The sequence below is a fragment of the Gobius niger genome (assembly GCF_951799975.1).
Source record: "Gobius niger genome assembly, chromosome: 8".
NCBI classification, from domain to species: Eukaryota; Metazoa; Chordata; class Actinopteri; order Gobiiformes; family Gobiidae; genus Gobius; species Gobius niger.
This window is the reverse complement of record NC_136859.1, coordinates 23,671,730-23,699,522: the sequence shown is the minus strand read 5'-3', so window position 1 is coordinate 23,699,522 and position 27,793 is coordinate 23,671,730. Positions and strand designations below refer to the sequence as shown.

The window sequence follows — 27,793 nt, the reverse complement described above, 5'->3', positions numbered from 1 at the left end:
CTTGCATAAGTATTCATACAGCATGAATTAATACTTTGTGGAACCCCCTTTTGCTCTAATAACAGCACAAATCTTTTGGGTTTGACTCTACAAGATTTGCACATGTAGAGACTGACATTTTAGCCCATTCATCTTTAAAAAAACAACTCCAGCTCTGTCACATTAGAAGGAGAGCGTTTGTGAACAGCAGTTTTCAGACCTTTCCACAGATTTTCAATAGGATTTAGGTCAGGACTTTGACTGGGCCATTCTAACACATTAATATGTTTGTCTTTAAACCATTCCATTGTAGATTTATCTTTGTGTTTAGGGTCATTGTCCTGCTGGAAGGTGAATCTCCGCCCCAGCCTCAGTTCTCTTGGTGACTCCAGCAGGTTTTCCTCCAAAATTTCTCTATATTTGGCTCCATCCATCTTCCCAACTATTCTTACAGTCTCCCCAGTCCCCGCTGAGGAAAAGCAGCCCCACATCATGATGTTCCCCCCGTATATTTGACACTGGGGATGGTGCACTCAGGACGATGAGCAGTGTCAGATTTGCTCCATACATAACGTTTTGCATTTGGGCCAAAAAGTTCAATTTTTGTCTCATCTGACCAAAGCTCCTCCTTCCACATGGAGCTGTGTCCTCCATATGACTTCTAGCAAACTTCAAACGGGATTTCTTATGGCCTCCTTTCAATAATGGCTTTCTTCTTCCACTCGTCCATGAAGGCCAGATTTGTGTAGAGTATGACTTATAGTTGTCCCATGTACAGATTCCCCCAGCTCAGCGGCAGTACTTCACAGCTGCTCCAGAGTTATCTTGGGGCACTTGGTTGTATTTCTTACCAGTGCTCTCCTTGTTCGCTCTGATATTTTAGGTGGAGCACCACGCCTTGGTAAGTTGGCAGTGGTGCTATACTCTTTCCATTTCCGAACAATGGATTGAACAGTGCTCCGGGAGATGTTCAAATCTTGGGAAAAATCTTTGTATAACTTAAGGCTGCTTTTAACTTCTCCACAGCTTTATCCCTGACCTCTCTGGTGAGCTCCTTGACCTTCATTATGCTGTTCAGTGACCAACACACTCCGACCACAGCTCTGAGGGCCTAAAAGAACAGCTGAAATTATACTGAGAGTAGATTACACACAGGTGGCCTCTGTTTAATGGTCAGGCCAAGGTGTGAACATTCTGGAGTCATTAGGAATGTTATAAAGGCAATTTAATGCACTCAGAAAATGCTGTATGAATACTTATGCATGCCCCACTTTTCACTTTTCTATTTTTGGAAAAATAACGGAATCATGTATCATTTTGCTTTCACTTCACAGTTGTCTGTTACTTGTGTGTGAACGTTCAGTAAAAAAATCAAAATAAAATCTTTATGTTTAGGGTTGTAAACATGACAAAATGTGCAAAAGTTCAAGGTGTATGAATACTAACGAGAGGCACTGTATATTGCATATGCATTATCTTACATAACTATTTCCCAATACACACCAATAATATCAAATAACTTGGTATAAATTCATGAACAAAGAAACAAAAATATGTTGTGGACTCTGTAATCGTAATACTTTTTTCATTGTTGATAGCTCCTTAGCTCCTTAGCTGCCTCATCATTGCAGGAGGTTGTGAGTTTCAGCCAGCAACACAACAACTTCGGATTATTAATTTTTTGTTATAGTTTTCACTTCTTCTGTACAACACCAACTTACTTAAATGATTTTCATGTAATAGACAAGGGCACACATGGCATGTTATAAAACTATATTTATTGTAAAACATGTAAATTACAACACACTAGAAACTGAAATGAAGCAATAAGCCACTAAAAATGTAAAATTTCTCAACTACATCTTCAAACGACAAGGACTATTGCTGGACCAGTTATGAGCCCCTGTAATCAGGTCATAATTACAAATGGCTACAGTGAATAAAACCAATCTACACAAACAGACGAAGGCACGCAGTGTGACTACGTCCTGGAGGCTCCATAATGACATTTCGTATAATTAGAAATGCACTTCACAGCCGCCTTGAGGAGCAACATTCACCTCACAGTGCAGAATTGGCAATACCAACAAAACAAGGGGCTCATTTCAAGATAAAATGTTCATACACAATGGTACAAATGAACAAAATGGTGGTTTTCAAACTGTGGTACACGAACCGACGTGGTACATGGGCTTCTTCAAGTGGTACTCGCCATCATCTGCAATATTTTAGGCTCTTTGTTTCACTTACATATGATTTAGTAACCCATTTAAGTCGTGTTTTACTGGTGTAGACGTGGTTTACACAGTTTAAATGTTTGAGGAGAACTTCTGATCTACTTCTAAAATGAGCATTACCCAATCCAGCCACAAGGGGTCACGCATTTGCGTCATTTGTTACCCCCCTCCCCCACCACCACCCAAAGTTTTACTTGGGCAGTGATGTGCTGCAAACCACTGTGTGAACCGATGTGTGAAGGTTTTAGAATCAATACTGGGTGATACTTTCCAAGAATGACATACTATAACATCCCAATCAAATATATTCACACAAGCTACATTTTGCCACCATTTTGAACCAACTTACTTCTCTCTGTGGCATGCAATAAATAAACGTCTTGTCACATATAAATGCTTTGTGAGCACCAGAGGCCTGAAACTGTGGAGCCGGACAGCGCGGGGCTGTGATGAAAGAGTGTCATATTTCTGAAAGAGTGACACGCAGCGGGTCTGCAGACGTGTCTATGGTCAAAATGAAGGTGTCCTCATTGGAATAGTGCTGGACAACGTTATCATCCATATTCACCAAGACCCTTTTAGGAAAAACACAATGTCAGTAGTTAGTTGACACCCTTTGCTAATGCTTCCTTTTCACAAACTTGTTTTATTCTTATTCATACAGATAATTAAAAAACACTTAGTGCTAAGACTGTAGAGATTTTCTCACCCTTTTTTGCTTTTCTGGTAAACTTTGGCCATTTTGTCAGCGGGAACTGCGTATTTCTCTGAGATCTGCACGACAAAGCCCACAGTGTTGGTCTAAAACACTAAGATGAAGACCGACAAGTGCTGTAACGTGTAAAAAAAAAAGAGAGAAAAAAAAAGACTGAATGTTGCCTACTTACCGCCTCCATGAGCGCTTTGAGAGTTGGCGTCCTCAGCATCAAAGCGTCAAAAACCTCGTCACTCTCCTTCCTCACATACAACAGGACTGGGGAGAAGAAAAATAAAATAAACACAATCAGTTTGTGGGAAATAAACGAACATAATACTGAAAGGGAGCCATTCAAACCTCTATTTTCTGGTTCGAGCTTGTGCCTTTTCTGCGGTGGGCACAGCTCGTCTTCAGAAACGCACGAGATTTTCCGCACCATGACACTCCTGGACAGAGAAATGATGCTTCCATTATTGATTTGAACAAACTAAGAATTAAGCTAAGGTACAGAAATGTGTACTCACCCATCGCCGTCAACCTCTTCGGTGTTAAACGCAAAAACCTGTCAAAACAATGTGTGCTGTATGTTAGACACAAGATACTTAACGGCAGACTAGAATATAGAACTATAGAAGGAAAAAACATGTCAGCCGAGGAGGGGTTTAAGTTACACAGCATTACATTAACAAGAGTTGATTGTAGTTTCATCAGTTCTTCCTGATTCAATATTTTCAATCATTGTTATGTATACCGGTACTTCTTTGATAATATTTTGTATTTGTATAAAGGATTATTACATCAACTTGAGTATATAGTGTGGATAGTCGATAACGTAACACTACCATGACTTGAGTATTATGTTGGTAGCTGCCCCCGCCCCTGAGTGTCAGTGATGTCTATAGCCCTGACCTGTCCTGATCGCTGCAGGTTCCCAAAGTGCGCGTCCGGGATGAAGAGGACCGGCTGAGAGGCCAGGTCTCGCTCAGATTTGAACAGAGTAATGTCTGATCTTCTCACTGGAGTCAGGGACGAACAGCTGCCACTTTTACCTGCAGCAAACACACATTTCCACTCAAAGCTTAGTAACACTGTCACAAGAAAAAGGACGTTTAGGTACAATACAAGAGCTGTGCAAATCAATCAATCATATCAAGTGAAAGTTCATCATTGAATCACTGAATAACTTTCATAACTCAACGGAGCCACTCTGCAACAATGCGAAACGTTATGGCATAATAATAATAATAATAATAATAATAATAAATTTGTTTTATATGCGCTTTTCTGGACACTCAAAGACGCCTTACATTGCATTATTCATTCACGCTCTACTTGGTGGTGGTAAAGTACTATTGTAGCCACAGCTGCCTTGGGGTAGACTGATGGAAGCGAGGCAACCAGTCTGCGCCATCACCCCCTCCGACCACCACCAACCACTCACTCACTCATTACATTCGCTAGGCTTCTTGTTGTTACTAAACGGTCTCCCATCCAAGTACTGACCAGGCCCTTCCCTGCTTAGCTTCCGAGGTCTGAAGGGATTGGGCAGAGCAAGGTCTTTTTTTTTTTTAAACAACAGAAATGACACAGACATTTGTCATAATATAACTAACAATATGACTACGGGGAGAGGTATTAGCACAATGAATATGCCCAACCTTTTGACCTTTTTCGTAGCTGCTTTTTTTCTTCATCACGTAGCTTCCTCTCGGCACCCTGCACAAAGACCAAAAGGCATGCTGAGAGAAAACACAAATGTTTGTACGACAAATACCAATGTGGCATTTAAACAAAAAGCACAGTCCCTACGCCCACATTCTCAGCCCTTGTCCCCCTTGTCAAGTCGTAATTGTTGCTAGTGCAGCCGTCAGTATCTAAAGCTCAGTGACCAACTCCTGAAGGAATGTTCTGATGTAGAGAAACGTGTGGTTGTGTCATCGCATGCAGCTTCAGACAAGTTCAGTTGTAGAAGCTGTGCCTCACTCAAACAGACATTACCTTTAAATGGCACATTTTCACATGTTCAATGCTCACCTTGTCACAGAAGACTTTGATTTCGGAGTATGCTCGGTGGATGGGTTTCCGGTTTGACCCGTTGTAGCTGTAAGTGTCAATCTGGATCTTCAGTGGGGTCCCTTTAACGCCTTTCTGCGATGAGAAGTCTGTGCTCAGGCAGTTCACTGAAATGAACACCTGATGGATAAAGAACAGAATGTGGTTGATGGTGATTAATTATAAGGTATTGGTAAGGTACATAAATATAACCTCTGTTGTGTGAACTAGCATTTAGCCCTATTGTAGGCACTCTGCATATTGCGTAATACACCGTAGCCCGGGGGGTGGAGTGACAGAAGCGAGGCTGCCAATCTGCGTCAGTAGTCCCCTCTTACCAGCAGCACATTCACACATGTGGGTGAAGGGAAATTAATCCATACTCAGAATCTTTTGTGGTTTGTGCATTGAGGCAGAAAAAGGACAACATTATTGAAGACCTCATACTTAATAAAATGCAATAATGAAAAAGTTTTACAAAAAGGGGGGGGGAAATGCTTTAAAAAATGTATCCACAGAATACATTTGAAGTTGCAATAGGATTGATGTAATTGCACGTTGTTAAGTAATTATTGTGGGAAGCATACATTATCCGAAATAAAACTGTGCCCCTGGTTGGATGATGATTACACAAGGGAACTTTTAAAGCCCCCATTGTTGTTCCCGCCCCAGATAGTAACACACGTACTCATTTTCACACATGGATTTATGACCCGACACATTCCCACGAACAATTAGGACATCTCTCATGAATTGCCAAACCAATGTCACCTATGTAAACTATACCCGTTAAACAGGACTAACAGCTCCAACAACAGGTCCAGGTATAACGGTAGACTTTCTTCATCAACAACCAACAACTATTTTCCCACTGCGCGAGTCGTGTCTAAACCCGCAGAGAAACGCTACTGGTTTGAAAGGCCTGGAGCGCAAGAGCAACCTCCTACACTGCCTCCATGGACCACTAAAGCCTCTGTGAGCGAGTGGGAAGTGAGCAGTGTTTTTTATTTTATGTTTTCTGCTAATATCCAATCCCTCAAAATGATGGTCTAAAAAGCGATTGAGTTCATAGGGGCACAGTGAAGTGTTGTGCTACTACCTGGGAACAAACAAACAAACAGAGAGGCAGGAACCAGGAAGCAGCTCATGTAAAATGCAATCACTGAACAATGTGCTGGGTATGAGGAGCTCTGCCTAGCAACATCACGTCAAAATAAAACAAAAAAACTATTTATACGGCGTGCCAGCCTTCGATGGGATGGAAATTTGAAATGAGAGGGAAATGCTAACAAAGCACAGCAAACATTTTTCAGAAATATATCCAAATGTCGCTCGATCAACTGTTACAAAGGGATTGTTACTTCATTATTTTGAGGCGCTAGACAATTTTCACCTTGGCTTCTTCTGCGACGTCCCACGTGAAGGAAACTGCGTTGTAGGCGATTTCTTCAACATTGGAAATAGTGCTGAAGCTTTCTTTGTAGTCAGCTGCAACGACAAAAAGAAGAAGTGTGTCATTTGTGCTCTATGCCGACTTACAGTCTTTGTTCTCTAAAAGAATAATAATTATATATACTGTACATAAGGCTTTTGGGTCTGTCTCCCATTCATTTCAACTTTGAACACATGGAGTAATGTAGAATTTATTATTTTCTATACGATGTTAGCAGGTCTCAATATAAGACAAAAGAACAAATTGCCGCCATAGTGATTTCTATAAGACAAGATATGGTTCTAACATTAATCTAGTGCTGCGGGCCTTGTCTAATTTGCCCCAGCCCCTTATACCTGCGTCAGACCCCCCGCCCACTTTAGCAAGAGCTCAGCTCATTCCTGTAAAGCTGCAGGTCTACACTTGTCTCCAGGGATTGTTCAGAAGATGGCCCTCGTCCAGACCCCACCCATCCCTCTTGTTAACGTCTATGCAAATGCCAAACCAGCTATTGCCTCTTCTCAAGGATCCTGTGGGAATCACAGACTGACAGTTATTCAAATGGAAATTTCGTGTTCAAAGCCTTTGAGGGTTTGCCAGTTGTTTACACTTTTTATCTGTGGCATTGGTTGAACTCTGATATAAAAAATAAAAAGCATCTTCAAATGATGTAGGTCTGTCATCATTTTAAAATGTAGTTTTGTCATTATGAGACAACTTTTTCTACTCGGACAGTCTTTGAAATTTTGTCTGTTTTACTCATTTTTACAATAAACATCTCCTTAGCTTTACCATCCGTTTTTTATCTAATAGCAGCTATGGTAGGTACAATTAATAATTAATAAATAACAATAACAACAACTATTAATATTGATATTAATATTATAAAATAAAATCAAATGTACTTGAATGAATATGTGATCAAGCCAAAGGCAAATTTCGTAGACAAAGTTTCTTCTATTCTAATTTCCAATTTCCAATTTCCAATTTCTAATTCTAGTTCTAGTTCTATTTCCAATTCCAATTGTGCATCCTAAGAGATTAGCGAAAGGCAAAATTTCTACCTATATCCAAAACGCGCTGTTTGGCAGTGTGTTGTCGTGAATGCCAATATTTCCAATTCTTTAGCTGCTCATCTCTGCACTTGTCTTCACCAAAGACAACCATGATAACACTCTAGGGAAATGGGAAGAAAAATCAGTGATATTACCAGAATCGATAAAACAAAAGTACAATAATGCAATATTTAATCATTTAATCAATGACGAGCAGAAACAATAGCCTCAGGTGCATATTTGGTTACAAGTTGAATGTTGTTGACAGTTCTGTAGGACTCATCTCACCTGAACAACAGTGTCCTGCTGCAGCTCTGCCTCTCTGGCTCCCTGGTTTGTCACGGGCGGAGATACCCCTCTGAGTTTACCCCTGTGCGTTTGGGACAGGGTCAGCGCATAAAACTGCCCTCGGTTCAGATATGCCATTGGCCCATCTCCCTGGCGTGGTCGCAGAGACATGCTGGCCTCAAGGCAATACTGGAAACTGTCACTGCAAAAAAACTATTTAGCTGCATTTCCAACGGTTTTTATAACTGAGCTGATGGAGTTTAATCAAAAAAAGTTTACTTACAGTGATGCGTTGTAGTGTAACTGGTCATTTCCCCTAGAGCAACTGTTTTGAAAAACCTAAATACAGAAACACAACACAATGTTGACAAAGATAAACACATTGAATAATAATAAAGTCATTTAGCCCTATCTAAATATAATATAGAAATAGACTAAATTAGTGCTGCTCACACCTTTTGACCAAGTATACCCCCATAAAAAACTTCGTCTCTTCAAGTACTATGACAGGGAGATCAAGACCACAACTGCACTAAAATAGGCCTAAATTGGACTAAATGATTTCTAAACTGTGTATAGAAAAAGTTAAAGGCACACTGCGTAACATTTTGGATTATACTGTTGTCAATACAAAACATGCTCTAATGACCAGATAGACACAGAAAATGCTATTTTTGCAATGAGTAATCAAGGAATGGATTTGGAGGAGGACCTAACCTACTTAAATCTCATATTTGGCCACCTTTAGTCAACATCTCTATGGAGACGAGTCAAGAGACGTCCCAGCTTTGTCAGTTCTTAGGAGAGCTGAGCCGCGCACAGAAAACACATGTTTGTTTGGTCATTTATTAGGTATTGTTTCAACAATAAAAATAAAATAAATACTTGTATTTTACTCCATTTATTGGTGTGGCGACCCTGACTACTAGCAGAACCCCAAGTACCACCAGTGTTGCATGTACCACCGTTTGAGAACCACTTTCATAAATCATAATATAAAATGTGCTTATGACTGCAATTATTTTCATTTGACAAAATATTTTCAAGAAACCGACTAAACAGCAGTGATTATGAGCCGGTTATGGGTGATGTTTTATAAAGTCTTGAAAAAATTCATTTGGGATCAGGGTCTCACCTCATCCTCGTAGGCGTTGTCTGGAGGGCTTCTCCGTTCTTCCTTTAAATACCGTGGAAATAAGGCATCATATCTATCTTGCTCATAAACCATCCTTATTGTGTCCCTGGGCTCTTTGTACACATTTGCAGGAATATTTGTAGTTTCAGTTTTGACCAATGCAATCCTGCCTCCGCATTTCCCAGTGTGTCCTTTAGTGTCTATTGGTGTATCAGGGGGCCCATATAAATGTTTTGAGTGATCTGTGGTCACTGCATTGTGCAGTGAAAGGTTGACAGGCATGGAGTGCAGAGCTTGATCTAGCACGTCGTAGTGATCCGGGATAACAGTGGGTTTGGTTGCACCCTTCTTCTCCCTAGAAACCTGCGAGGAGAAACATGACAAATGAAAAACATTTTAAACATTGTCCTTATCCTTAAAGTACAATGAGCAGAAAGAACATTTGTAAATTGCCATGTCGCTGTGAGTGCAAAGAAGTTGAAAACAATAAGAAGTTACAACAATAATCTTCTAGTTTAGGGGTTTTAGTTTTTGTCTGATTTGTCTTTATATACAATTAATATACTGGAGGCATGTTTACCGTTACAAAGGGTGTGTTTCTATGGAACTTCTGAAAAGCTCCCCAATGCAACGTTTGTGCAAAAGCAGCATTTTGAGTAAAAAAAATATATTAAAAAAAGCTTTAATTACCTAAAATTCTACATACACAAATTTGGTCAAAATTAAGCTGATATACTGTAGTATGTATGGTAGTTTATTATTGTGTATAAAGTAGGTCTTTTCACATTAATCAGAAAATTAAAAACATTTTGGTACTTCTAATTTTAGGTGTAAATCAAGTATTTGAAACGCGTGTACCTTGTAGTAGTCGTAGAGCATGTCCAGAGCTGCAGCGCTCTCCTCATCCCCGTTGATGCTTATCATGGCTTTGGTGGCAGCAGTCAGTGGGTTTTCCGGGTAACACCTCCAGGACTCATCGTCACTGCTGCCCTGCTCTTGGTGCTGGGAGACTTCGTTTGGTATCACCACCACGAGCCGTTTACTAAACCACAACAAGAAAGCCACAAGACACAATAAACTGTGTTGTTAACAAAAGCTGCATCTGCCAAGCCAGAAAATCTGCCCCAGGCAGTTTCTCACCAAACCTGCCTCAGTCCCATGTGACAATGTTTACGTTAGGAATAAGGATGGGTGATGAGGGGAGGAGCACTACTTTCTCTAAAGTCATTTTTGAGAAAAAACTCTTTATATGCCCAGTATTTGATACTAGCAAAACTCATCCATTTCTGAACCTGTGAGGGTAACTCTGCTAATGTTTAATATTAATAGAATTATTATTATAATAATAAATAAACAAGATACACTAAACTATATATACAGTCAATTGTATAGATTAATAGTAATACAATTGTGTTCGACATTATGGGACATTTTAATTATCTCTCATATTTCAGTTTTAATGGGAACTTCATCACTATTTGTATATTCAATTAACATTCACAATTTAAAATCTGTATCCTATTCTACAACTAGTCACAGTAATTGACAAAACAGCTAGGATAGGCCTAATGAAATACTTAACTGGGATCCACCACAAAAACAATATCAACATCAATATCCCAACAGTGACTCTATAAAAACAAACCCTCTGAATGAGTGTTGCGAGATAAGTTAGTTCTAAATAGACAACATTGCCTTACCTTTCCACGTCCATGCTGCTCCTGCTGCTCCTGCTCCTGCTCCTGCTCCTGCTGCGAGGCTTGACAAACAGGACTGTCTAGTTTGGGTCACACTCACTGATCATCTAATATACGCCAGGCCAACATGCTGATTGAAGGAAGAAAGTTTCCTCCTCAGCTTGAGAAGTGCCTACAATGGAGTCCAAACGGGGTTGAAACTGGGTCGAAAACAAGGAAAGATGTTTTGTGTGCTAATTGGCTTGAAGTTTTTATGCTCATTTCTAATTGGTGAAACAATTGGGGGCGGGCCCTAAAAGTAAAGGTGAGCAATGTCACCCCCCAAAAAATAGTAACTGGGGCTATTTCATCAACAGTAATATAAGGGTTAGAAAAAAGAAAGGAAAAAAAAAAGAATATATTTTCTTTTGAAGTGTTTGTCTTCTACTCTTCTACTGTTTTTGTCTGCTACTTTACTTTACTGTTTTATTGTGACATCTTGCGATAGACAAGTGTTACTACATGCGCTGCATAGTGTTAAAGAGCGCGACTACTTACTCACAATGGAAGCTTTAATTTAATTTAGTTATGATGTGTTTTTTGTTTTGTTTTGTTTAATGAATTGAGAACCAACTAGCTAGAAAACTAATCGAAACACCACCAAATCACCGACGTTGGGGGCATGATCCCAAAGTATTTTGGTGATTGAACTAAATGGTTGTTTTATTATATTTTTGAAAATAATTTAATCGTATTACGTTTTCTTTTGTTCCACTTTATTCCCAGTGATGCTTCTTTTAGCCTGAGAGTGCAGGTCATGTCCCATTATAATTATAACATGCCCTACATTCATCATGACAATGTGACTGACTCATTTTAGTTCATTTCATGTTACATTAGAGTTCATTTTCAGATTGTTTGTTCTCATTACTGTGTGGCAAATCGGATGTTTGTGAACATGGGCAATGTATTATCATCTGTATTACCACATAATTGAGGGTTTAAATATAGAGGAAGCCTAAGCTTAATTTCCCTACACAGTCCTGTGGTTATGGCCCTTCTCAGGTCTAACACCTGAAATGGCCCATGGGCACCAGAAGTTCCAGTCCCAACAGAAAAAGGCCAAAAACAAACAAACAGGCAGATCAAGAAGAGCAGAGGACACATCCAGAAGACAGCAGCAAAGGCAGCTCTACTATGTGTCGGGTAAGTTTATGCACAACCTCAGCAGTATATTGATTCTGTGTAGTATTGCATCGATGTGTTTACAATGTTTCAAAGAATATCTTCAAATTAAAGTTTTCCCTTGTGAAGATTTTTATACTAAGAACGTTTTTTTTCTCAACATTGAATATGTGCACAACTACAGTATCCTTTCTTGGGACATAGCACAGTTTTAAGTCAGCTCTAGAGCCAAACTTCTCCCCATTGAAATTGAAGGCTATGCTATATTTCCTTGACTGTAGTACATCCATATGTTTCTATGAACACTACCACAAACAGCATGTCTGCAGCAGTTACAGTGCTGCTTTACCGGAGGCCAGGCCCCAGAACTTGCAATCCTGCTTGTGAGACTCCTCCACTGGTCTACTGTGAACAAATCTGTAAAGCTAGGCTAGACTGATCTTCAAACAGTTACTACACATATTCTGCACTGTATTATAAAATACAGTGTTGTGGTATTAGTGCTAATACAAAAGTAATGGATTGAATTTCAATTTGGCCTTCAGCAATAACCACATGAAAGACAATGTTTACAATGTAATTGCATCTGTTAGTCTTATTTTTTTTTTTTGTCTGCAGACAGTGGTAACATTGTGACAGCTTCTTAATGACTCACTTAACCTGTTTGACCAAGTCACAGCAGTAGGGTGTTCACCAAAGTACAGTCAAGTCTTATAAGGCATTGGGTTTTTCCCCCCTGGGCCAGAGGTAAATTGTAACATTTTGAGGATACTGAGCTTTGCTATTCGCATGTTGCACTGGTGGATCATTAAAAGGGGTGTTCCCTGGTGTCACTTGTAGAAAAAGAGAGTTGTCTGCTGGTTGCATGTGTGTTCAAGTTTCTCAGATTACAACGATAACCTTGCAAAAAACCCACCAGACCGGTTAGGCTCCTTCCAGTGAACTCTTATCTGTGCATAGACTGTCCGTTCTTTGAAATCTTTTTTGTGTGGCTCGCCCTTTAGGTCACATTTACAAAACAGTTAGGACCTACTGAAACTAAGTAGTAAACCAGTCAATTCATGTTATTTTAAATTGTAGGCCTATTGGTTGTTGCAACGTCCTCAATGTGCCCCTGGGGTGAACAGTGACACACCCCAGCGCAATTTACAAACATATTAATCAAGGTTAAAAAGACAGATTTTCCAGTTCATAAAGCTTCAATAATTTGTGGCATTGTAGCCTACATGTAACATGAAATAAAAACCTGCACGCCTGATCTGAAAATAGCCTAATTTTAAACTAAAATAGGCTAATTGTGAGAATGGGAGTTGAAAAATTGTCAACATTGGAAATGAATGGGATGGGATAGAAAGAAGTCAAATGAAACAGTTGGACACCAATTTTAATCAGAAACTAATATTGTTTTTTAAGGCCGCAACTGGTGGTCTTTTGCCGACACAGTTTCTGTTTCTGGCAAATAGCTTTATGCTAAAGCTAACATGATACGCCTGCCAGTAAATGGCATATGTGGTTTGTTGTCCCTTAATTCTTAAACCATTCAAGACACATAAAACATAAACCTAAAATGGAAGTTTCCGGGTTTCTACTGCCCTGGTGTTGGAGATGAACTACAGCTCCCATGAGTACTTGCGCACGGTTGTCATGGTTACCTTTGACGTCATCTACCTCCTGCTCAGCCCGTACAATAGATGTGTACGGGCTGTGCTTCGAACCGGTGTGATTAGAGGGAAACCCCGTGGACTGCAGACTCAAACGAGCCCCGAGTCAGCTGTAGATTGGGACGCCGACATACTCGCTTACCAGGTATGGCAAATAATAACAAAATGCGTAGAAATGATCGGTGTTTGACATCATTTGCGAGGCGAACGGTCGAGTGGCTGGGGTTTACTGTATTTAGAGATCTGCGTTGTGTCACAATCGGTTTGGAGACGACTGGCGTTCATGGAAGGCGTGTCAGCTCAAAAGCAGCTAAAATAGCAACGAAAACCTCTGAACTGATGTGACTGGTTTCGGCTTCACGTAACATCTGCTTGGTTGTCGAATCTTGATTTGGGAGGACTGTCTTGTTATTAGTCACCAAAGATAGTGCACCTTCATACAAAGTGGCTCTGTACCGCAAGCCATTATCCTTTTTATCATAGTCGCTTCAGGAAAATGGCCATCCGAGGAGTCACGAGGTTTGATTGTGTTCCTCACTTTTTACAAACCTCTTTTTACCACCCTCTATCGAAAATATAGACTTATCTTTGCTTTACACGTCTGAACTAATACCATTACATAAAGGCCTTACGGAAGTTTTCTGGCACGGCTACAGGTATAGACATGGGTGTGGTGAATGGGAAATGCTGGCCATACTACCTCTTCTCTTTGCAATGTAGGCTTACTAGACTTGTGTAAACCGTATTTTATTTTTACTGTTTTAATGTCTACACCACTGAATACTGTTAAACAGTGACAGATAAAATGTGTACTAAGATAAAACGTGTAAAGTGTAGTCGTAACAAAGGGTTAGATGGATAAATGCGGAAGTAACTTTCAGTGTAATGCCAGGCTTTTCCCATAGGTGCTAAGTGCAAGTCGTAAAATGTCAAGGGTTTGGTTTGTGCTGTGGGGTCAGCAGCAACTCAGCATCTGATTTAAGACAAAGAGCAGATGATCAATATTGCACACGCCTTTTATATATAAATATGTACTCGGACTAATGCTGTTAATGTCTGGTATTCATGAATGAAAGAAAAAAGAGTTCATAACTGAATTTTGCACTTAACTATCCAGACACATTTTGTCAAACTAAGAGAGCATCCAAACTTGGCTTGTCGAGGCGTGTATACCTGCAGATTGTGTTTTTATTTGGCCTCATAGAGTCATCTGTTTATTTTTGTTAATTTTACTGTGTCTTTTTTTCCTACAGAGCCACCATGTGTGACGAAGCTGCTGCTATGTTCTTGGTTGAAAAGGCCAAGCTGGCCGAGCAGGCTGAGCGCTACGATGACATGGCCAAGACCATGAAGATGCTGACGAAGGATAAAAAAGTTCTAGGAACAGATGAGCGAAACTTGCTCTCAGTAGCATACAAAAATGTAGTGGGTGCTCGTCGTTCCTCATGGCGAGTGGTGTCCAACATGGACGGCAAAGACAATGAAAAAAACAAGACGACGATTAAAGGCTACAAGAAAGAAATTGAGGAGGAGTTGACGAGCATTTGCGGTGAAGTTTTGGTGAGACAAATTGCCTCATAGTAATGGCCAACGAGTGTGTTCATTTAAAAAAAGGTCCATATGTGAAACTTTAGGAATTGAGCCTTAAATATTGATCATATGGCTGGGTTGCAGGTTCTAGAATGTGATGATGTCACAGGACCCTGTTTTTCCTATTAATTGCATTACACTATGTATGATTTACAAACATCATTAGTATCAGTCACTGGGTCCATGATCTCTCTGTACAAGACCAAAAAATTACTGAAAAACGAAATAATTTTTCTTCTCTATATAATAATATAGGCCTTTAGAACGCTGTGATGTCACCTGAAACCCAGCAATAAAGCTAAAGATGGAGTGAATTTAAATATTAATAGAGATCCCTTCATTGCCCTCTGTTCACAGGAGCTCCTGGAAGACCCACTGATTCCTAATGCTGCAGATACAGAGAGCAAAGTGTTTTATCATAAAATGAAAGGCGACTATCACCGGTACCTGGCTGAGGTGGCTTCTGAAGATAATGACAGTGACAGTAAGTTTTTATACCAAGTCTTCACTTCACTTCTCTTCACGTTTTATTTGTGCGTAATTGACCCTTTTGTGGCCTGATGGCTGCATGGATGGTTAACACAACACATTTACGTTGCATCATGGCAGCCTCTACAACTCTCCAAGATCAATTGTTGTAGATTTTGATCATAGTGACCACTGTGATGGCAAGTAAAGGTGCCAGCGACTGGGTCACATGAGCCCCATGTGAGCGGACCAGTTCAGTTCACTTGAGAGACCAGTTCATTTAGGGAGGGGCAGCCAAGTTTGTGTTTCAAGTGCCTTTAGGGCAAAGTGGTCTGGGTCGTTATGGGGGTGGCCAAGGACATTTATATGCATGTGACCGGCAACAAACACAGCCTGATCACTGTGCTTTAACCTACATCAAAACAAGCAAAATTGGTCCATTAGGTGGAGCAGAGCACTCATCTGCAAGATATATGTAACAATTCTATATATGTATGTAACAGCAATAGGAACAATTATGTAAAATGTTTTCCAAAACAAATCAATAAAATAGGCTCCAAGCCTATACCAGCAGTGGTAAGTCTTTGATTGTTTTGAGTAGTTGGATTATCAAGCACCAGGTTAAAAGTCATTGAGAAAAAAGAAAACACAATAATGCCCAAAGGAAAAGCCGTATGTATTTTTATTTAATGTTTTCGCATCAAAATTGGGCATTTAAGCTATCTGAAGATAAACTTCTTTTACGGTACTTAAATGCCTGACCAATCAGAGAGGTGACACGCAACAATCCCCCCCCCTCCCCTTTCCCCACCAAACCGGTCTGGCTGGCAAACCACTCCAGACCCCAAGGCTGGACCCCTATTTGGGAAATGGAGCGGTTCACTTTTGCCTGTAGAGACACCCGCAAAATGTTCTGGTCCGCTCCTATAGAAATGCCCTTTTAGAGGTCAAATAGGCACAAATGTATACTTTTTTTTTTAAGTCTAAAAAAAGCACATGTTGGGCGACATATGAGCATCTTCACAGGGAAAGTCACTTTTAACTGTCATATGTCAAGTTATATTATTAAGGGTACAGCTGTAAGTGTAATTTTCAGGGGAAATTGCTTTATACTTCGTTACAGAACTGAACATGTAGTTTTGTATTTAGTCAGATTTCCTAATTTAGAGTCACTAAAGATGGAAGCAAATGTTAATCTACCCCAAACTCACTAGGGAACTGAAATCCTTCACTGTTGACTCTGTGTGTACTGTTTACAATGTGGTGATATGTTAAACATATGTTGAACTGAGTCAAACTGTTCCATTTTAATTCCAGGCAAGACAAAATCCAAGGACGCTTATCAAGCTGCTAGTGAGTGTTCTAAAGAGATGTCGCCTACAGACCCCATCCGTCTCGGTCTCGCCCTCAATTACTCTGTTTTCTATTATGAGATCTGCAACCAACCAGACAAAGCGTGCGAATTGGCCAAAAAGGTCAGAATATTTGGAGATATTATTGGTAAATAATATGCTGCGAAATATTGTATATGCTGTTCAACAGTGGTTTGCATTTTGCAGGCTTTTGATGATGCCATTGCAGAACTTGACTCACTCAAAGAAGATTCCTACAAAGACAGCACCCTCATCATGCAGCTTCTGAGAGACAATTTGACAGTAGGTGTTTTAAACAACTTTTACATAAATGTGGCCAAAGCAATTTCTTCATATGTTTGCTGTCTTTGATTTCTCCATTTTATATTGCGAAATTAATTGGTGTGAAAACTAATTAGGATTCCATTGTGTGACATAGTGATGCCATGTTAAAATGCCAAGCATGTCGTGCTAAATTTAAATGACACTTATTAATGACTCTACTCTTATCAAGGGACTATAAAAGTAAGAACACACTGCCCGGGGATGTCTTGTTTGAGCACATTTAAACATTTATGGCTTTTCATCAAAAGCACAACATTTATTTAAGATGCTTATAGGTTATACTCCAGATAGGTTATACTGTGTGTTTTGTCTTTTAAGTTTTCTGTTAAACTGTTGCTAACTAAAACGATGTGTCTTTTAGCTGTGGACCTCCGATAACCAGGCTGAGGATGGAGATGACTAAAGCCGCAAACTTCATTAGTCGTTCCTGTCTGCCTTTCAATGTCCCAGCTAATTTTCACATGATCCTCGGAGACATTCAGCTATCACCCTCCAAACTGTTTTACTGTTACACTCTTGTATACGATTGTGTCCGTTTAAAGTTACTGTAGTGAGAGGCTTTGGGGCGCACTTGAGTAGTAGAAGTCACCATCAAAATATTAACATGGGGCATCACTCTACAAGTCAGTGTAGTTGGCTTGTTTTCAGCTGGCCATTTTTTCACCATATTGAATATTAAGGATTTGAGGAAATGTTCTCGACCTGTATTGTTGGATACATATTTATAATGCGTTCACAACATTATGGGACTTTTGGTAACGCATCCGTTTTTAAAGGAATGGGTAAAGGTAACAGAGGAATAGCTATTGCGGACAAATGTTGGTGTATGGCAAGGTTTTGTCCAGGTTACATTCCCTTTGATTTATTATCCTGTTTGTTCTTTTTGTATCGTTGTTGTGAGAGACTTGTATTTGTATTTCTCTGCCTAAATTACCACATGACTTATATTTTCTTCCCAAGAACAAAAACATCACACACTCGACTTTAGTCCATCTTTGTCCCCCCTCAGCCACAAGTCCCATTTATTTTCTAGTTTCTTTCATTGAGTCGATGATTGTCCTCTTTTTCAATACTTGCCTTAACTGCATGTTGGTGAAAAGTAATTCTTAAAGGATGGGGAGTAATTGTGTCCATCTGGTTCGCTTGGTTACGGTCTGATTTTATTATAGTTAAACAGGACACTGACTCATAAATGTTTAGGGGTTTCATTTAAATGAAATAAAACATTTGGGGAAAAATACCTGAATATGTCCATTTTGTGCTTGGTGTTTAAAATTTATACAGATCTGAGAAATGTAGTGTATGGTATCATTCAGTATATTTAGGCCTACGTGTTGTGATGAATATCTTTCGCATATCCAACTTTCCTCAGATAAATACAAGTATTGGGAATGGGAGTGGCCCGGGCAAACCATGATCTATTTTCAGTCTAGTGTAATTGAAATCTCTGTAAAGCATATAATTTATCATTACAACTATTAGAATTTTAAACTTTTGCATGGGGAATCCTAGGAGATTACACAACTGGCAGGGTCACATCTACAAATATTCTTGAAAACTAGCCTTTAAGTTCATGAAACTGATACAAATGCTTTAGAATTAGGTGCATAGTGCTTTTCGACAACTGCCTGAATATACAATAGAAGAGGACAAAACATATTTCATTACACTACTTGATGGAAAAAATAGTTTGAGTTTTTAATACTTTAACGAAGGAACTTTGGGCAAGTTATTTTTATTTGAATTGTTGGGCTGCTGACAGGAAGTAACATAGATAAAGGTGTTAAGTGATGATGTCATCGCTCTACTTCCGGGTTCAATGAAACTTTAGCCCTACATAATGTGTACCCGACTAATTTGAGAGTCGCAAAGTACTCGGATAAATCATCAGGTTGCACTTTCTGTGAGACAAGCGAAGAAAACCTCAAACATCTATTCTTTGATTGCAGGTACAGTCAGACCTTGAATCATACGTGCGACAGAAAACATCATTTAATATTAAATTGAATTACCAAAACATAATAACTTATTATAACCACCCCAATTGGAAAATAAAATTTATGGTGAACCTATTTATTGTTTTAGGTAAATTCCATATTCATAAAGTAAAATTTAGTGAAAACTGTAGATATCCCCTCCTTAAAATATTACTAAATGAAATTGAAGTGTATATAAGATCTCTAAACAAAGGTTGGAATAAGAACTCGATCAAAATACTAAATATATATAACGAACTTTTTACATAATCTTTGCAGCAGCTCATATGTCGTATGGGTTGGAGTTCTGCCCTAGAAGCACTCAGTTTAAGCTCACCCCCTCTATTTGTGCCCAAGGTACACTCGCTCTATGTGACACATCCTTAGTTACTCATTGTTATCTAAATATTTAAAACTATTTAATGCCTCTCTCCTCTTTTCGTCATTGTCTGTGCTATCAGTTTGTATTTACTTAATCTCTTGTTTTGTTTTGTTCGTCTTTTATTATTGTCTTGTCTTCTTTTGTTGAATTGTTTGCCGTGAGTTTGTCTGGCTCGGTGTGCAACAGCAATGTGCTATGTTGAAAGGCCTCGTGCCATGTATCACCTCTGGCTGTTTTAAAATTAAAAATTAAAAAATTAAAAACTTTAGCCCTATTCACTATAATGGGATTTAGCTGATTGCAACCTGCTGTAGGGCCGACTACAAGGTTCTTTCTAAACATCTGATCACACAGAAATATCACATTTATCACATCTGGACTTTCTTTACTAATGCTTACTAATTTTTCTCATACACAATGAGCCTTTAAAAAAAAAATCTTTGTTATGCCTGCAGAAAGGGTGAGCTATATTATTCTAATTAAATTAGGTGAAAAACAGTTTTAGGGCTTCTGTCTGTTATTTCAGCAGGAGATTCAGGTAATGTTGCGTTTTTGCTGTGTTTGTTTATGGAACTTTCAACAGTTTGGACGCGGAAGTAGTTTATTATTGTTTCTGATGACATGGTTGGCACGGCAACAGTTTACAATTGTTTGCCTTCATCTATGTCACTTCCTGTCAGTGTCCAATAAGGAAGTGAAATTATAAACATCACAAAAATGGTCAAATTTAAAAAAGCTGGAAAAAAATCTTAACCAAAATATAATTGTGTTAACCATGTTTTAGCAAATATAATGTCTAATGTGTCATATGCACTTTAAGAAGAGATAAGAGATTAGACCATAGGCTGTGAAAGTCATTAGAAGTTTATCATAATTAGGTGTTTTCTCGCGAGTCTATGGGCAGTACACGCGCCGCCGAGACTTGGATTGGAATCGGGAAGCCACCTCTGCCGACCTTCCTTTCGCTCCCGTAATCCGTCTGCGTAGGGTGTGCACCGGAGCTAGTCTCGGCACACATTTTATTATTATGAAACAAACCAAAAGCTAGGGCACACGCGCAGACATATTTTTTATAAGAAAAAAAACATAAAAATCGGTGAAGCAGGATTTCATTTGCCAACTCAAGCAACGCAACGAAGACGCCGCATTCGAAACGAACGGGACCGAGTGTAGCCGCTGCTTTTAGCCTCATTGTTGGAAGCGTGGGTGACTAGTACAGAACGTCAAATTATTGGTATTGATGCAAGCATTTGAACGTTCTTTTCATTATAAGTATACTTGGAACATTGCTCTTTTGAAATATCAACGAATTGACTTTTATTGTAAGTCTAGTATTTAAAATTTGTCGTTTAGCCGGAGCGAATAGGCCTCGCTTAAACACCTGGAGCTAACTAGCCTCACGTTGCTAACTCTGAGACCAATAACGTGGAACCACTCGAGGAATTACGCATAGTATTTACTACATTCACTTAGAATTGGTGACATTGTTTGATAAACAACAAACATGAACCCCAGCGCGCCCAGTTACCCCATGGCCTCACTTTACGTGGGGGACCTGCATCCAGACGTGACCGAGGCCATGTTGTATGAGAAATTCAGCCCAGCTGGACCGATCCTCTCCATCAGAGTGTGCAGGGACATGATCACTCGCCGCTCCCTGGGATATGCATACGTGAACTTCCAGCAGCCTGCAGACGGTAGGTACAATGTTGTCAGACTGGTGACAATACTGTTCAAGGCTCCATTTTTACAGCAATGTTGCCGACTGAAGGCTGAGCGTGAAGTTTTCTGTAATATCCTTTGCTAGACGTTTTTAAGTGATAGCGATGGTGAAATATTCACATTTTCTCATGTCTGTAGAATGTTATAGTGGTGGTAACCAGGTTTATGCCCTAACTCGATCTGTTTCTGTAGTCAGGTCAAAGTATTGAGTTCACATTTTGAAATATGTATTGCATTTCAGAATTGAAATACACAGGGGTACAGGTTTTGAAAGAAATCTTCAAATGCACACAAGTCCCATTTGTCTATTGGGTAGTTTCTTCATCTTCATCAAACCCACCATATTATTGTCATGGCCCAAAGCTCTGTCATACATGTGTGACTGACCACTGGAAACTTGTTTGGAAACTGTTGTTTAAAATAATCTGCTTTATTTGTGTTGAGAGAAGACATTGAACTTATTTTTTTCCCCTTCATGTTGCCTGGTCCAATCATTAGCCTTAAAACAATAACAAACTATAGAGAGCTAAAGGAAAACTCTTGTGTGAGTGCAACCTATTGGTATTAAGTTATTTTAGTTGACCTTGAAGGTTAAATGTATGTGTCGCGAGAAACATTTACCAACATTGACTGAATTGTTATTTAAAAAGACAACTCTTGTGTTTCTGTTAGCTGAGCGGGCGCTGGACACCATGAACTTTGACGTCATCAAAGGAAGGCCTCTACGCATAATGTGGTCTCAGCGTGACCCTTCATTGAGGAAAAGTGGAGTGGGCAACATCTTCATCAAGAACCTGGACAAATCCATTGATAACAAAGCTCTTTACGACACATTCTCTGCATTTGGAAACATCTTGTCCTGTAAGGTAAGAGTTTGGTAATTGACTTTTTTTGTGTGCATGCTCTGCATCAAGGGTTTTGAAATTTGAAGATTGTAGTTTGCATGTGATTGTTGACATGCTCGAATTTTCCTCTTCAAGGTGGTTTGTGATGAAAATGGTTCAAAAGGCTACGGCTTTGTTCACTTTGAGACCCACGAGGCTGCTGAGCGCGCCATTGAGAAAATGAATGGCATGTTGCTCAATGACAGAAAAGTGTAAGTGTTTTAAATGCATCAAAAATCTAACTTTTTCAAATGTTTTTATAGCATTTGTTGATTATGCAGCTAACATTTAACTTGACTAACAAATGATCTACTTTTATTTGAAATAACATGATTGTTATAAAAAGTCTAATTACTAATTAGTTAGCCAGTTGGTTAAGAGGTTTGGGCTGAACCACAAAATGGCATTTACACACACACACCAAACTGCTTTTTTATCCTCCTCTCATCGTGCCTTCTAATACATCACAGATTTGTTGGCCGCTTCAAATCGCGAAAGGAGAGGGAGGCTGAGCTGGGTGCTCGTGCCAGAGAGTTTACCAATGTTTACATCAAGAATTTTGGAGATGATATGACAGATGACAAACTGAAGGATCTATTCGGCAAATATGGTAAATTAAAGAATGACATCATGATGGACATTTAATTGGGTTTGCTGTAGTATATATTTTTCTGTTGTGTAGGTCCTGCACTGAGTATACGGGTCATGACTGACGAAAGTGGAAAATCCAAAGGATTTGGCTTTGTCAGTTTTGAAAGGCATGAAGATGCACAAAAGGTAATTGGTAGATGGTAATACAGTGCGTAGTTTAACATTGAATTGATAGTGCAAATTTACCATGTCATACTTTGTTTTCAGGCTGTGGACGACATGAATGGATCAGAGTTAAATGGCAGGCAGGTTTACGTGGGGCGAGCACAAAAGAAGGGAGAGCGCCAGAACGAGCTGAAACGCAAGTTTGAGCAGATGAAGCAAGATCGCATGACCAGATACCAGGTCTGTACCTCCACTCTTCAATAAAAGCACACAAAGATTGCTCATATACAATTAGAACTTCCATTAGCAAGTAGATCTAATGAATAATGTCTTCTTCTTGTAGGGGGTGAACTTGTATGTCAAAAATCTGGATGATGGCCTTGACGATGAGCGGCTGCGCAAAGAATTTTCTCCATTTGGAACTATTACAAGTGCAAAGGTAAATTCTGTGCTGGGATTTCTTTGGCTGTGATTGAGAAATATTGATTTACTTTTTTTTTGTAGGTTATGATGGAGGGTGGGAGGAGCAAAGGTTTCGGCTTTGTGTGCTTCTCTTCCCCCGAGGAAGCCACCAAAGCAGTCACTGAGATGAATGGACGTATTGTAGCCACTAAGCCGCTGTATGTGGCTCTGGCCCAGAGAAAGGAAGAGCGCCAGGCACATCTTACCAACCAGTACATGCAGAGGATGGCCACTGTCCGTGCTGTGCCTAACCCTGTCCTCAACCCCTACCAACCTGCTCCCCCATCAGGCTACTTCATGGCAGCCATACCTCAGGCTCAGAACCGTGCTGCATATTATTCTGCCAACCAGCTGGCTCAGCTGCGCCCAAGCCCTCGCTGGGCCACACAGGGAGTGCGCCCTCAGCGTAAGTTTTCTCTTTGGTCTCCTGCTACATCTTGCAGAGACAATGTAACCACCATGCATGTCTTGATAATGTTTTAATGTAGATTTCCAGAACATGCCCAATGCCATGCGCCCATCAGCTCCCAGACCTCAGACGTTCAACACCATCCGTCCCACTGCGACCGCCAACACACAGGTCCCACGCATGATGACCTCCCAGCGCATGCGTAAGTATTACATGTCACACATTGTGATAACTTGGTGAATGGGTGGTAGCATGTTCAGTAAAGAAACTCTGTACACTAAAGTTCCCTGTTCCTACATGCAAATCTTTTGCTTTTCGGCGAAATTGCCGTTTACACCTTGGAAAATACCATTCATGTGAATCGTGTAAATCTGCAATTTAAAAAAATGAGGGGGGGGGGTCTATGTGGCGTGTAACATGTAAATAAACTATGCACTGGCTGAGGCTTGTAAAATGTTCACTGGTGCTGTTACGCCAAATATGCCATTTCCCAGGCTGAGTGAGCTCTGCTGCCCCGCACTCGCTCACGTCACCTGGGCAGTGTTACAGCTGCCCGCATCCACCGGCTGACTGTAGGCTCATCTACTCGCTGACGCCGCTCCAACAGACGCCACTGAGGGCGATGAACCGCATGAGACGTTGCGCTGACGTGAAAGTTATATTGCTTTATATTACGACAAGTACATTTTTACTGCTTTTACTTCGTTGCTAGCAGGAGCACGCTAATGCATCAGTCTGCAACAAAGTTACGCTGACACAGTGCGCAACTGTGCATGAGACTAAGCACAAAACTAATCCAAGTTTTGTGATTACTGTAGCTTTCATATTTGACGATAGCCGCGTGAAACGTGAGGGCATCTATAAGCTAACCTATAAAGCTAACAGCCACATTTACTATGAGGCTAAATCCTATGGCTAAATTGACCGGGCAGGTGCCCGTGGTTCTCTGCGCTCCTTTGACGCGCGGTTGCGGTTATTGAGGAGAGGGCTGACCTCTCCAGGTGGACCGTGTGGTCATTGAGGAGAGGGCTGACCTCTCCAGGTGGACCGTGTGGTCATTGAGGAGAGGGCTGACCTCTCCAGGTGGACCGTGTGGTCAGTGAGGAGAGGGCTGACCTCTCCAGGTGGACCCTGTGGTCATTGTGTGCACAGATATGAGTGCACAGATGAGATATGAGATTTGCAACTATTCAATATGCCAAACCATTTGTAAGCTTTTAGTAGCCCACTGTAGCCAGAAAAAACTGATAGCATTTTAATTTTTATGGTATAGGGTAGGGTTGAACAATGCAGACAAATTGTTGCATCTCGATAGTCATGCCAGATATCTCGATATCGATACGATATAACTATGGGTTAAGTGAAAACTAAGCATTTTTCAGAAAAATAAAATCGTAATACAGAAGAATGCAGTTTTATTGCACTTTCATTATATCTTTCTTTTTCAATTTTAATATTTTGAATTTTCATATCTCAATATCAATACGATAACGATATATTTTTCTTTTGCGATATATCTTGAATGTTCATATATCGATACGATAACGATATCTTTCAGCCCAAGTATAGGGTGGCATATCCTGCAGTGTATGCTATATTACTGTAAATAGTCAATAAAAGTTTAAAATCTATATTTAAAAATCGAAAATGTAACAATATTATATCCTTTTTTAATATAATTCAAATAGATGACACTATCTTCTGATGTATAGAACCTGATTTGGAATTCCACATTATGTACAAACCTTTACTCTGTTCACTCTGTGATGAAACTGAAGCCATTAGTAGAACTACAGTTCTATAACAAAATGAAAGTTTAGTGTTGAATTAATGTCCATCATAAGCACTACAAAAAAGTGGATTGTTTGAGTTCATTAATTGTAGAATCTCTGTGTTGTGTTTAAAAAATGCCTGCAAACCGCGCATTCCGCCACGGCCCCGTGAAGTGTCACCCTTTTCACTATATATGTGTTTGCATGTCTGCTGTTGCTTGTACTACAAAGTGACCATGGACATTAGACTTTCTGATGGTGAGATGTCACTTTGTGGGTGCAAGTAGTGAAGAGTCATTTTAATAGATGAATGCTTTATTGTCAGATGCAAGGATCTGAAATGTGTTGTTTAAATGAAGCATGTCCTCCTTTTTCAGCCACTCAGCCTTTGAGCCAGAGACCTGCCAGTGCGTCTGCTACTGCTGCCCCAGTGCGAGCCATCCCACAGTACAAATATGCTGCCGGAGTCCGCAACCCACAGCAGCATATCCCTTCACAGCCACAGGTCACCATGCAGCAGGTCAGACATAGCCAACACTTGACTGGCCTTTTCTGGAGTTTAAAGCAATCTTACTTAAAGTGGATCTTATGTTTGTCAGCCTGCTGTGCACGTCCAAGGACAGGAGCCACTGACCGCCTCCATGCTGGCCGCTGCCCCCCCTCAGGAGCAGAAGCAGATGCTGGGTGAGTGGTGCCTTGTGTAAATGAAGGTTTCTGGAATCCTTTAAAAAAGAATTAAAAGTTTGAGTGTGCTAACGTGTGGTCTGTGTGCCCTATTAGGTGAACGTCTGTTCCCCCTGATTCAGAACATGCACCCCAGTCTGGCTGGAAAGATCACTGGTATGCTGCTAGAGATTGACAACTCCGAGCTGCTTCACATGCTTGAGTCTCCTGAGTCTCTGCGCTCAAAGGTCAAATTTCTAGACTTCTATTTTTTTTGGTGCTGTTTCTGTATTATCACCATTACATGGGTTGTTTAATTTATTGGCTCCCGAGCTTTTATGACTTTTCTTTATACTTCAAGTCTCCCCTGCATTATGGGTTCGCCCAATTATATAAAAACGTATCAACTAAAACACCCATGTAGTAGTAAAAACTAAGAAGACCATGTGTTGTGTTAAAACCAAAATACTCTGAAATGCATACCTTTTTACTGTTCTTATTGACTTTCCTTGAACCATAAGACACAAGTTTTGTTTGTATTCAATTTGAAATAATTTGAAGTGTCCCCTACTAAGTGCTTGAGTACCCCTGATTTAATTCACTGATTCAAACTGTTCAATTTCACATGTTTAGGTGGATGAGGCAGTTGCTGTGCTTCAGGCCCACCAGGCTAAAGAGGCTGCTCAGAAGTCCACAACTCCGGCTGGAGTTCCCAGTGTCTAAGGTATGTTTGGTCCGTTAATGCTTGCATTTTGCTTTTTTAAAACTTGAGGTAGATAAATGTTTGCTCTCTTACAGAACTGAAATTTGAAACCTGCTTCACCGATGGAAAAAGAGAAAAAAAAAATTAAACATTGAAAAACCTAAAACTCTGAAAACATTGCAAAATGATAAATTATTTCTTAAAAAAATAAAAAAAACAATTGACTTTGCCAGGTCTAGGGATGGTTTGACTAGGCCTTGATCATAAATATAAAAAAATGTGTTTACAAAAAAATAGCAAAAATGAAAAAAATTGAGATTATACATTTGAATGCATTCCTCTGTTTTATGTCGTTTTACTATGTGCTCAGATTATCAGCCAAGTGCGAGAATGTGGTAGCTGAGCATTTTGGAAGGTGATTTGTATTGTGCTGGCTGTAATAAATTCTCATTCAAAATGTCTGCCTCCTTTTACTGATCTGCTTGACTGGACTTATATTTTGAAAATACCTGCAGTGCAGGCACAAGATTAGATTGCAGTTATTTCAGGAATAGTGTAACCGTGGCTATCCACAAGGTGTCATAGTTGTTCTTTTCAGCAAAACTAATAGTTTACCATACTCTTCAAATCATATGAATACGTTTGAGTACAATTATTGAATGTAATAAAATATTTATTACTTTGCCTTTATCTGCAGATGCTTAACTTTACACATGAGATTGCGTCAACATGTTGCAGACAGTTTACGAGCATTGGCCCTAAAAAAAAAAAAAAGACCGCAATTTACACTAAGATGTGTAACAGTCGTCACAAGTAATGATCAAACTGAAAACCTGACATAATCCTGCCTACATTCCAGTGTACAAGCAACTGACCTAGGCTGACGGTCTTTCATTGATTTTGTAATGGCCT

General features: G+C 39.8%; 3 protein-coding genes across 3 annotated transcripts; 2 read left to right on the top strand and 1 right to left on the bottom strand.

Annotated features, from left to right (window-relative positions):
• Positions 1-1,792: 1,792 nt before the first annotated feature.
• Positions 1,793-10,720, bottom strand: LOC306967173 (grainyhead-like protein 2 homolog). The gene is made up of 15 exons (XM_079562090.1): positions 10,576-10,720; positions 9,734-9,917; positions 8,876-9,238; positions 8,024-8,079; positions 7,741-7,942; positions 7,462-7,573; positions 6,359-6,453; positions 4,948-5,106; positions 4,572-4,629; positions 3,823-3,962; positions 3,438-3,475; positions 3,271-3,359; positions 3,104-3,189; positions 2,926-2,990; positions 1,793-2,791 (listed from the first exon to the last, which is right to left on the bottom strand). The coding sequence occupies exons 1-15, from the start codon at positions 10,587-10,589 to the stop codon at positions 2,677-2,679; spliced, it is 1,776 nt and encodes a 591-aa protein (XP_079418216.1). The 5' UTR covers positions 10,590-10,720; the 3' UTR covers positions 1,793-2,676.
• Positions 10,721-13,404: 2,684 nt separating this feature from the next.
• Positions 13,405-18,392, top strand: LOC306966356 (14-3-3 protein beta/alpha-like). Its single transcript, XM_079561080.1, has 6 exons — positions 13,405-13,542; positions 14,651-14,957; positions 15,345-15,471; positions 16,773-16,930; positions 17,015-17,110; positions 17,514-18,392. Exons 2-6 carry the CDS (start codon positions 14,658-14,660, stop codon positions 17,553-17,555), a joined length of 723 nt encoding a protein of 240 aa, XP_079417206.1. The 5' UTR covers positions 13,405-13,542; positions 14,651-14,657; the 3' UTR covers positions 17,556-18,392.
• A 2,056-nt stretch (positions 18,393-20,448) lies between these two features.
• On the top strand, positions 20,449-27,338 carry LOC306966205 (polyadenylate-binding protein 1A). The gene is made up of 13 exons (XM_079560878.1): positions 20,449-21,207; positions 21,905-22,098; positions 22,213-22,328; positions 22,587-22,726; positions 22,799-22,893; positions 22,975-23,112; positions 23,216-23,311; positions 23,377-23,740; positions 23,823-23,945; positions 25,893-26,035; positions 26,115-26,199; positions 26,296-26,426; positions 26,812-27,338. Exons 1-13 carry the CDS (start codon positions 21,015-21,017, stop codon positions 26,899-26,901), a joined length of 1,908 nt encoding a protein of 635 aa, XP_079417004.1. The 5' UTR covers positions 20,449-21,014; the 3' UTR covers positions 26,902-27,338.
• The last annotated feature ends 455 nt before the right edge of the window (positions 27,339-27,793 follow it).

Bases quoted from the DNA above. Each gene is read 5' to 3' on its own strand.
- LOC306967173 (XM_079562090.1), bottom strand. The intron at 3,360-3,437 runs GTGAGTACACAT...TTCTCTGTCCAG, and splicing joins GAAGAGGTTGACGGCGATGG to GAGTGTCATGGTGCGGAAAA. The intron at 2,792-2,925 runs GTGAGAAAATCT...TTTTCCTAAAAG, and splicing joins TACCAGAAAAGCAAAAAAGG to GGTCTTGGTGAATATGGATG.
- LOC306966356 (XM_079561080.1), top strand. From the start codon at position 14,658: ATGTGTGACGAAGCTGCTGCTATGTTCTTGGTTGAAAAGGCCAAGCTG. The intron at 14,958-15,344 runs GTGAGACAAATT...CTCTGTTCACAG, and splicing joins GCATTTGCGGTGAAGTTTTG to GAGCTCCTGGAAGACCCACT. The intron at 15,472-16,772 runs GTAAGTTTTTAT...TTTTAATTCCAG, and splicing joins TGAAGATAATGACAGTGACA to GCAAGACAAAATCCAAGGAC.
- LOC306966205 (XM_079560878.1), top strand. From the start codon at position 21,015: ATGAACCCCAGCGCGCCCAGTTACCCCATGGCCTCACTTTACGTGGGG. The intron at 22,894-22,974 runs GTAATTGGTAGA...CTTTGTTTTCAG, and splicing joins GGCATGAAGATGCACAAAAG to GCTGTGGACGACATGAATGG. The intron at 26,200-26,295 runs GTGAGTGGTGCC...GTGCCCTATTAG, and splicing joins GGAGCAGAAGCAGATGCTGG to GTGAACGTCTGTTCCCCCTG.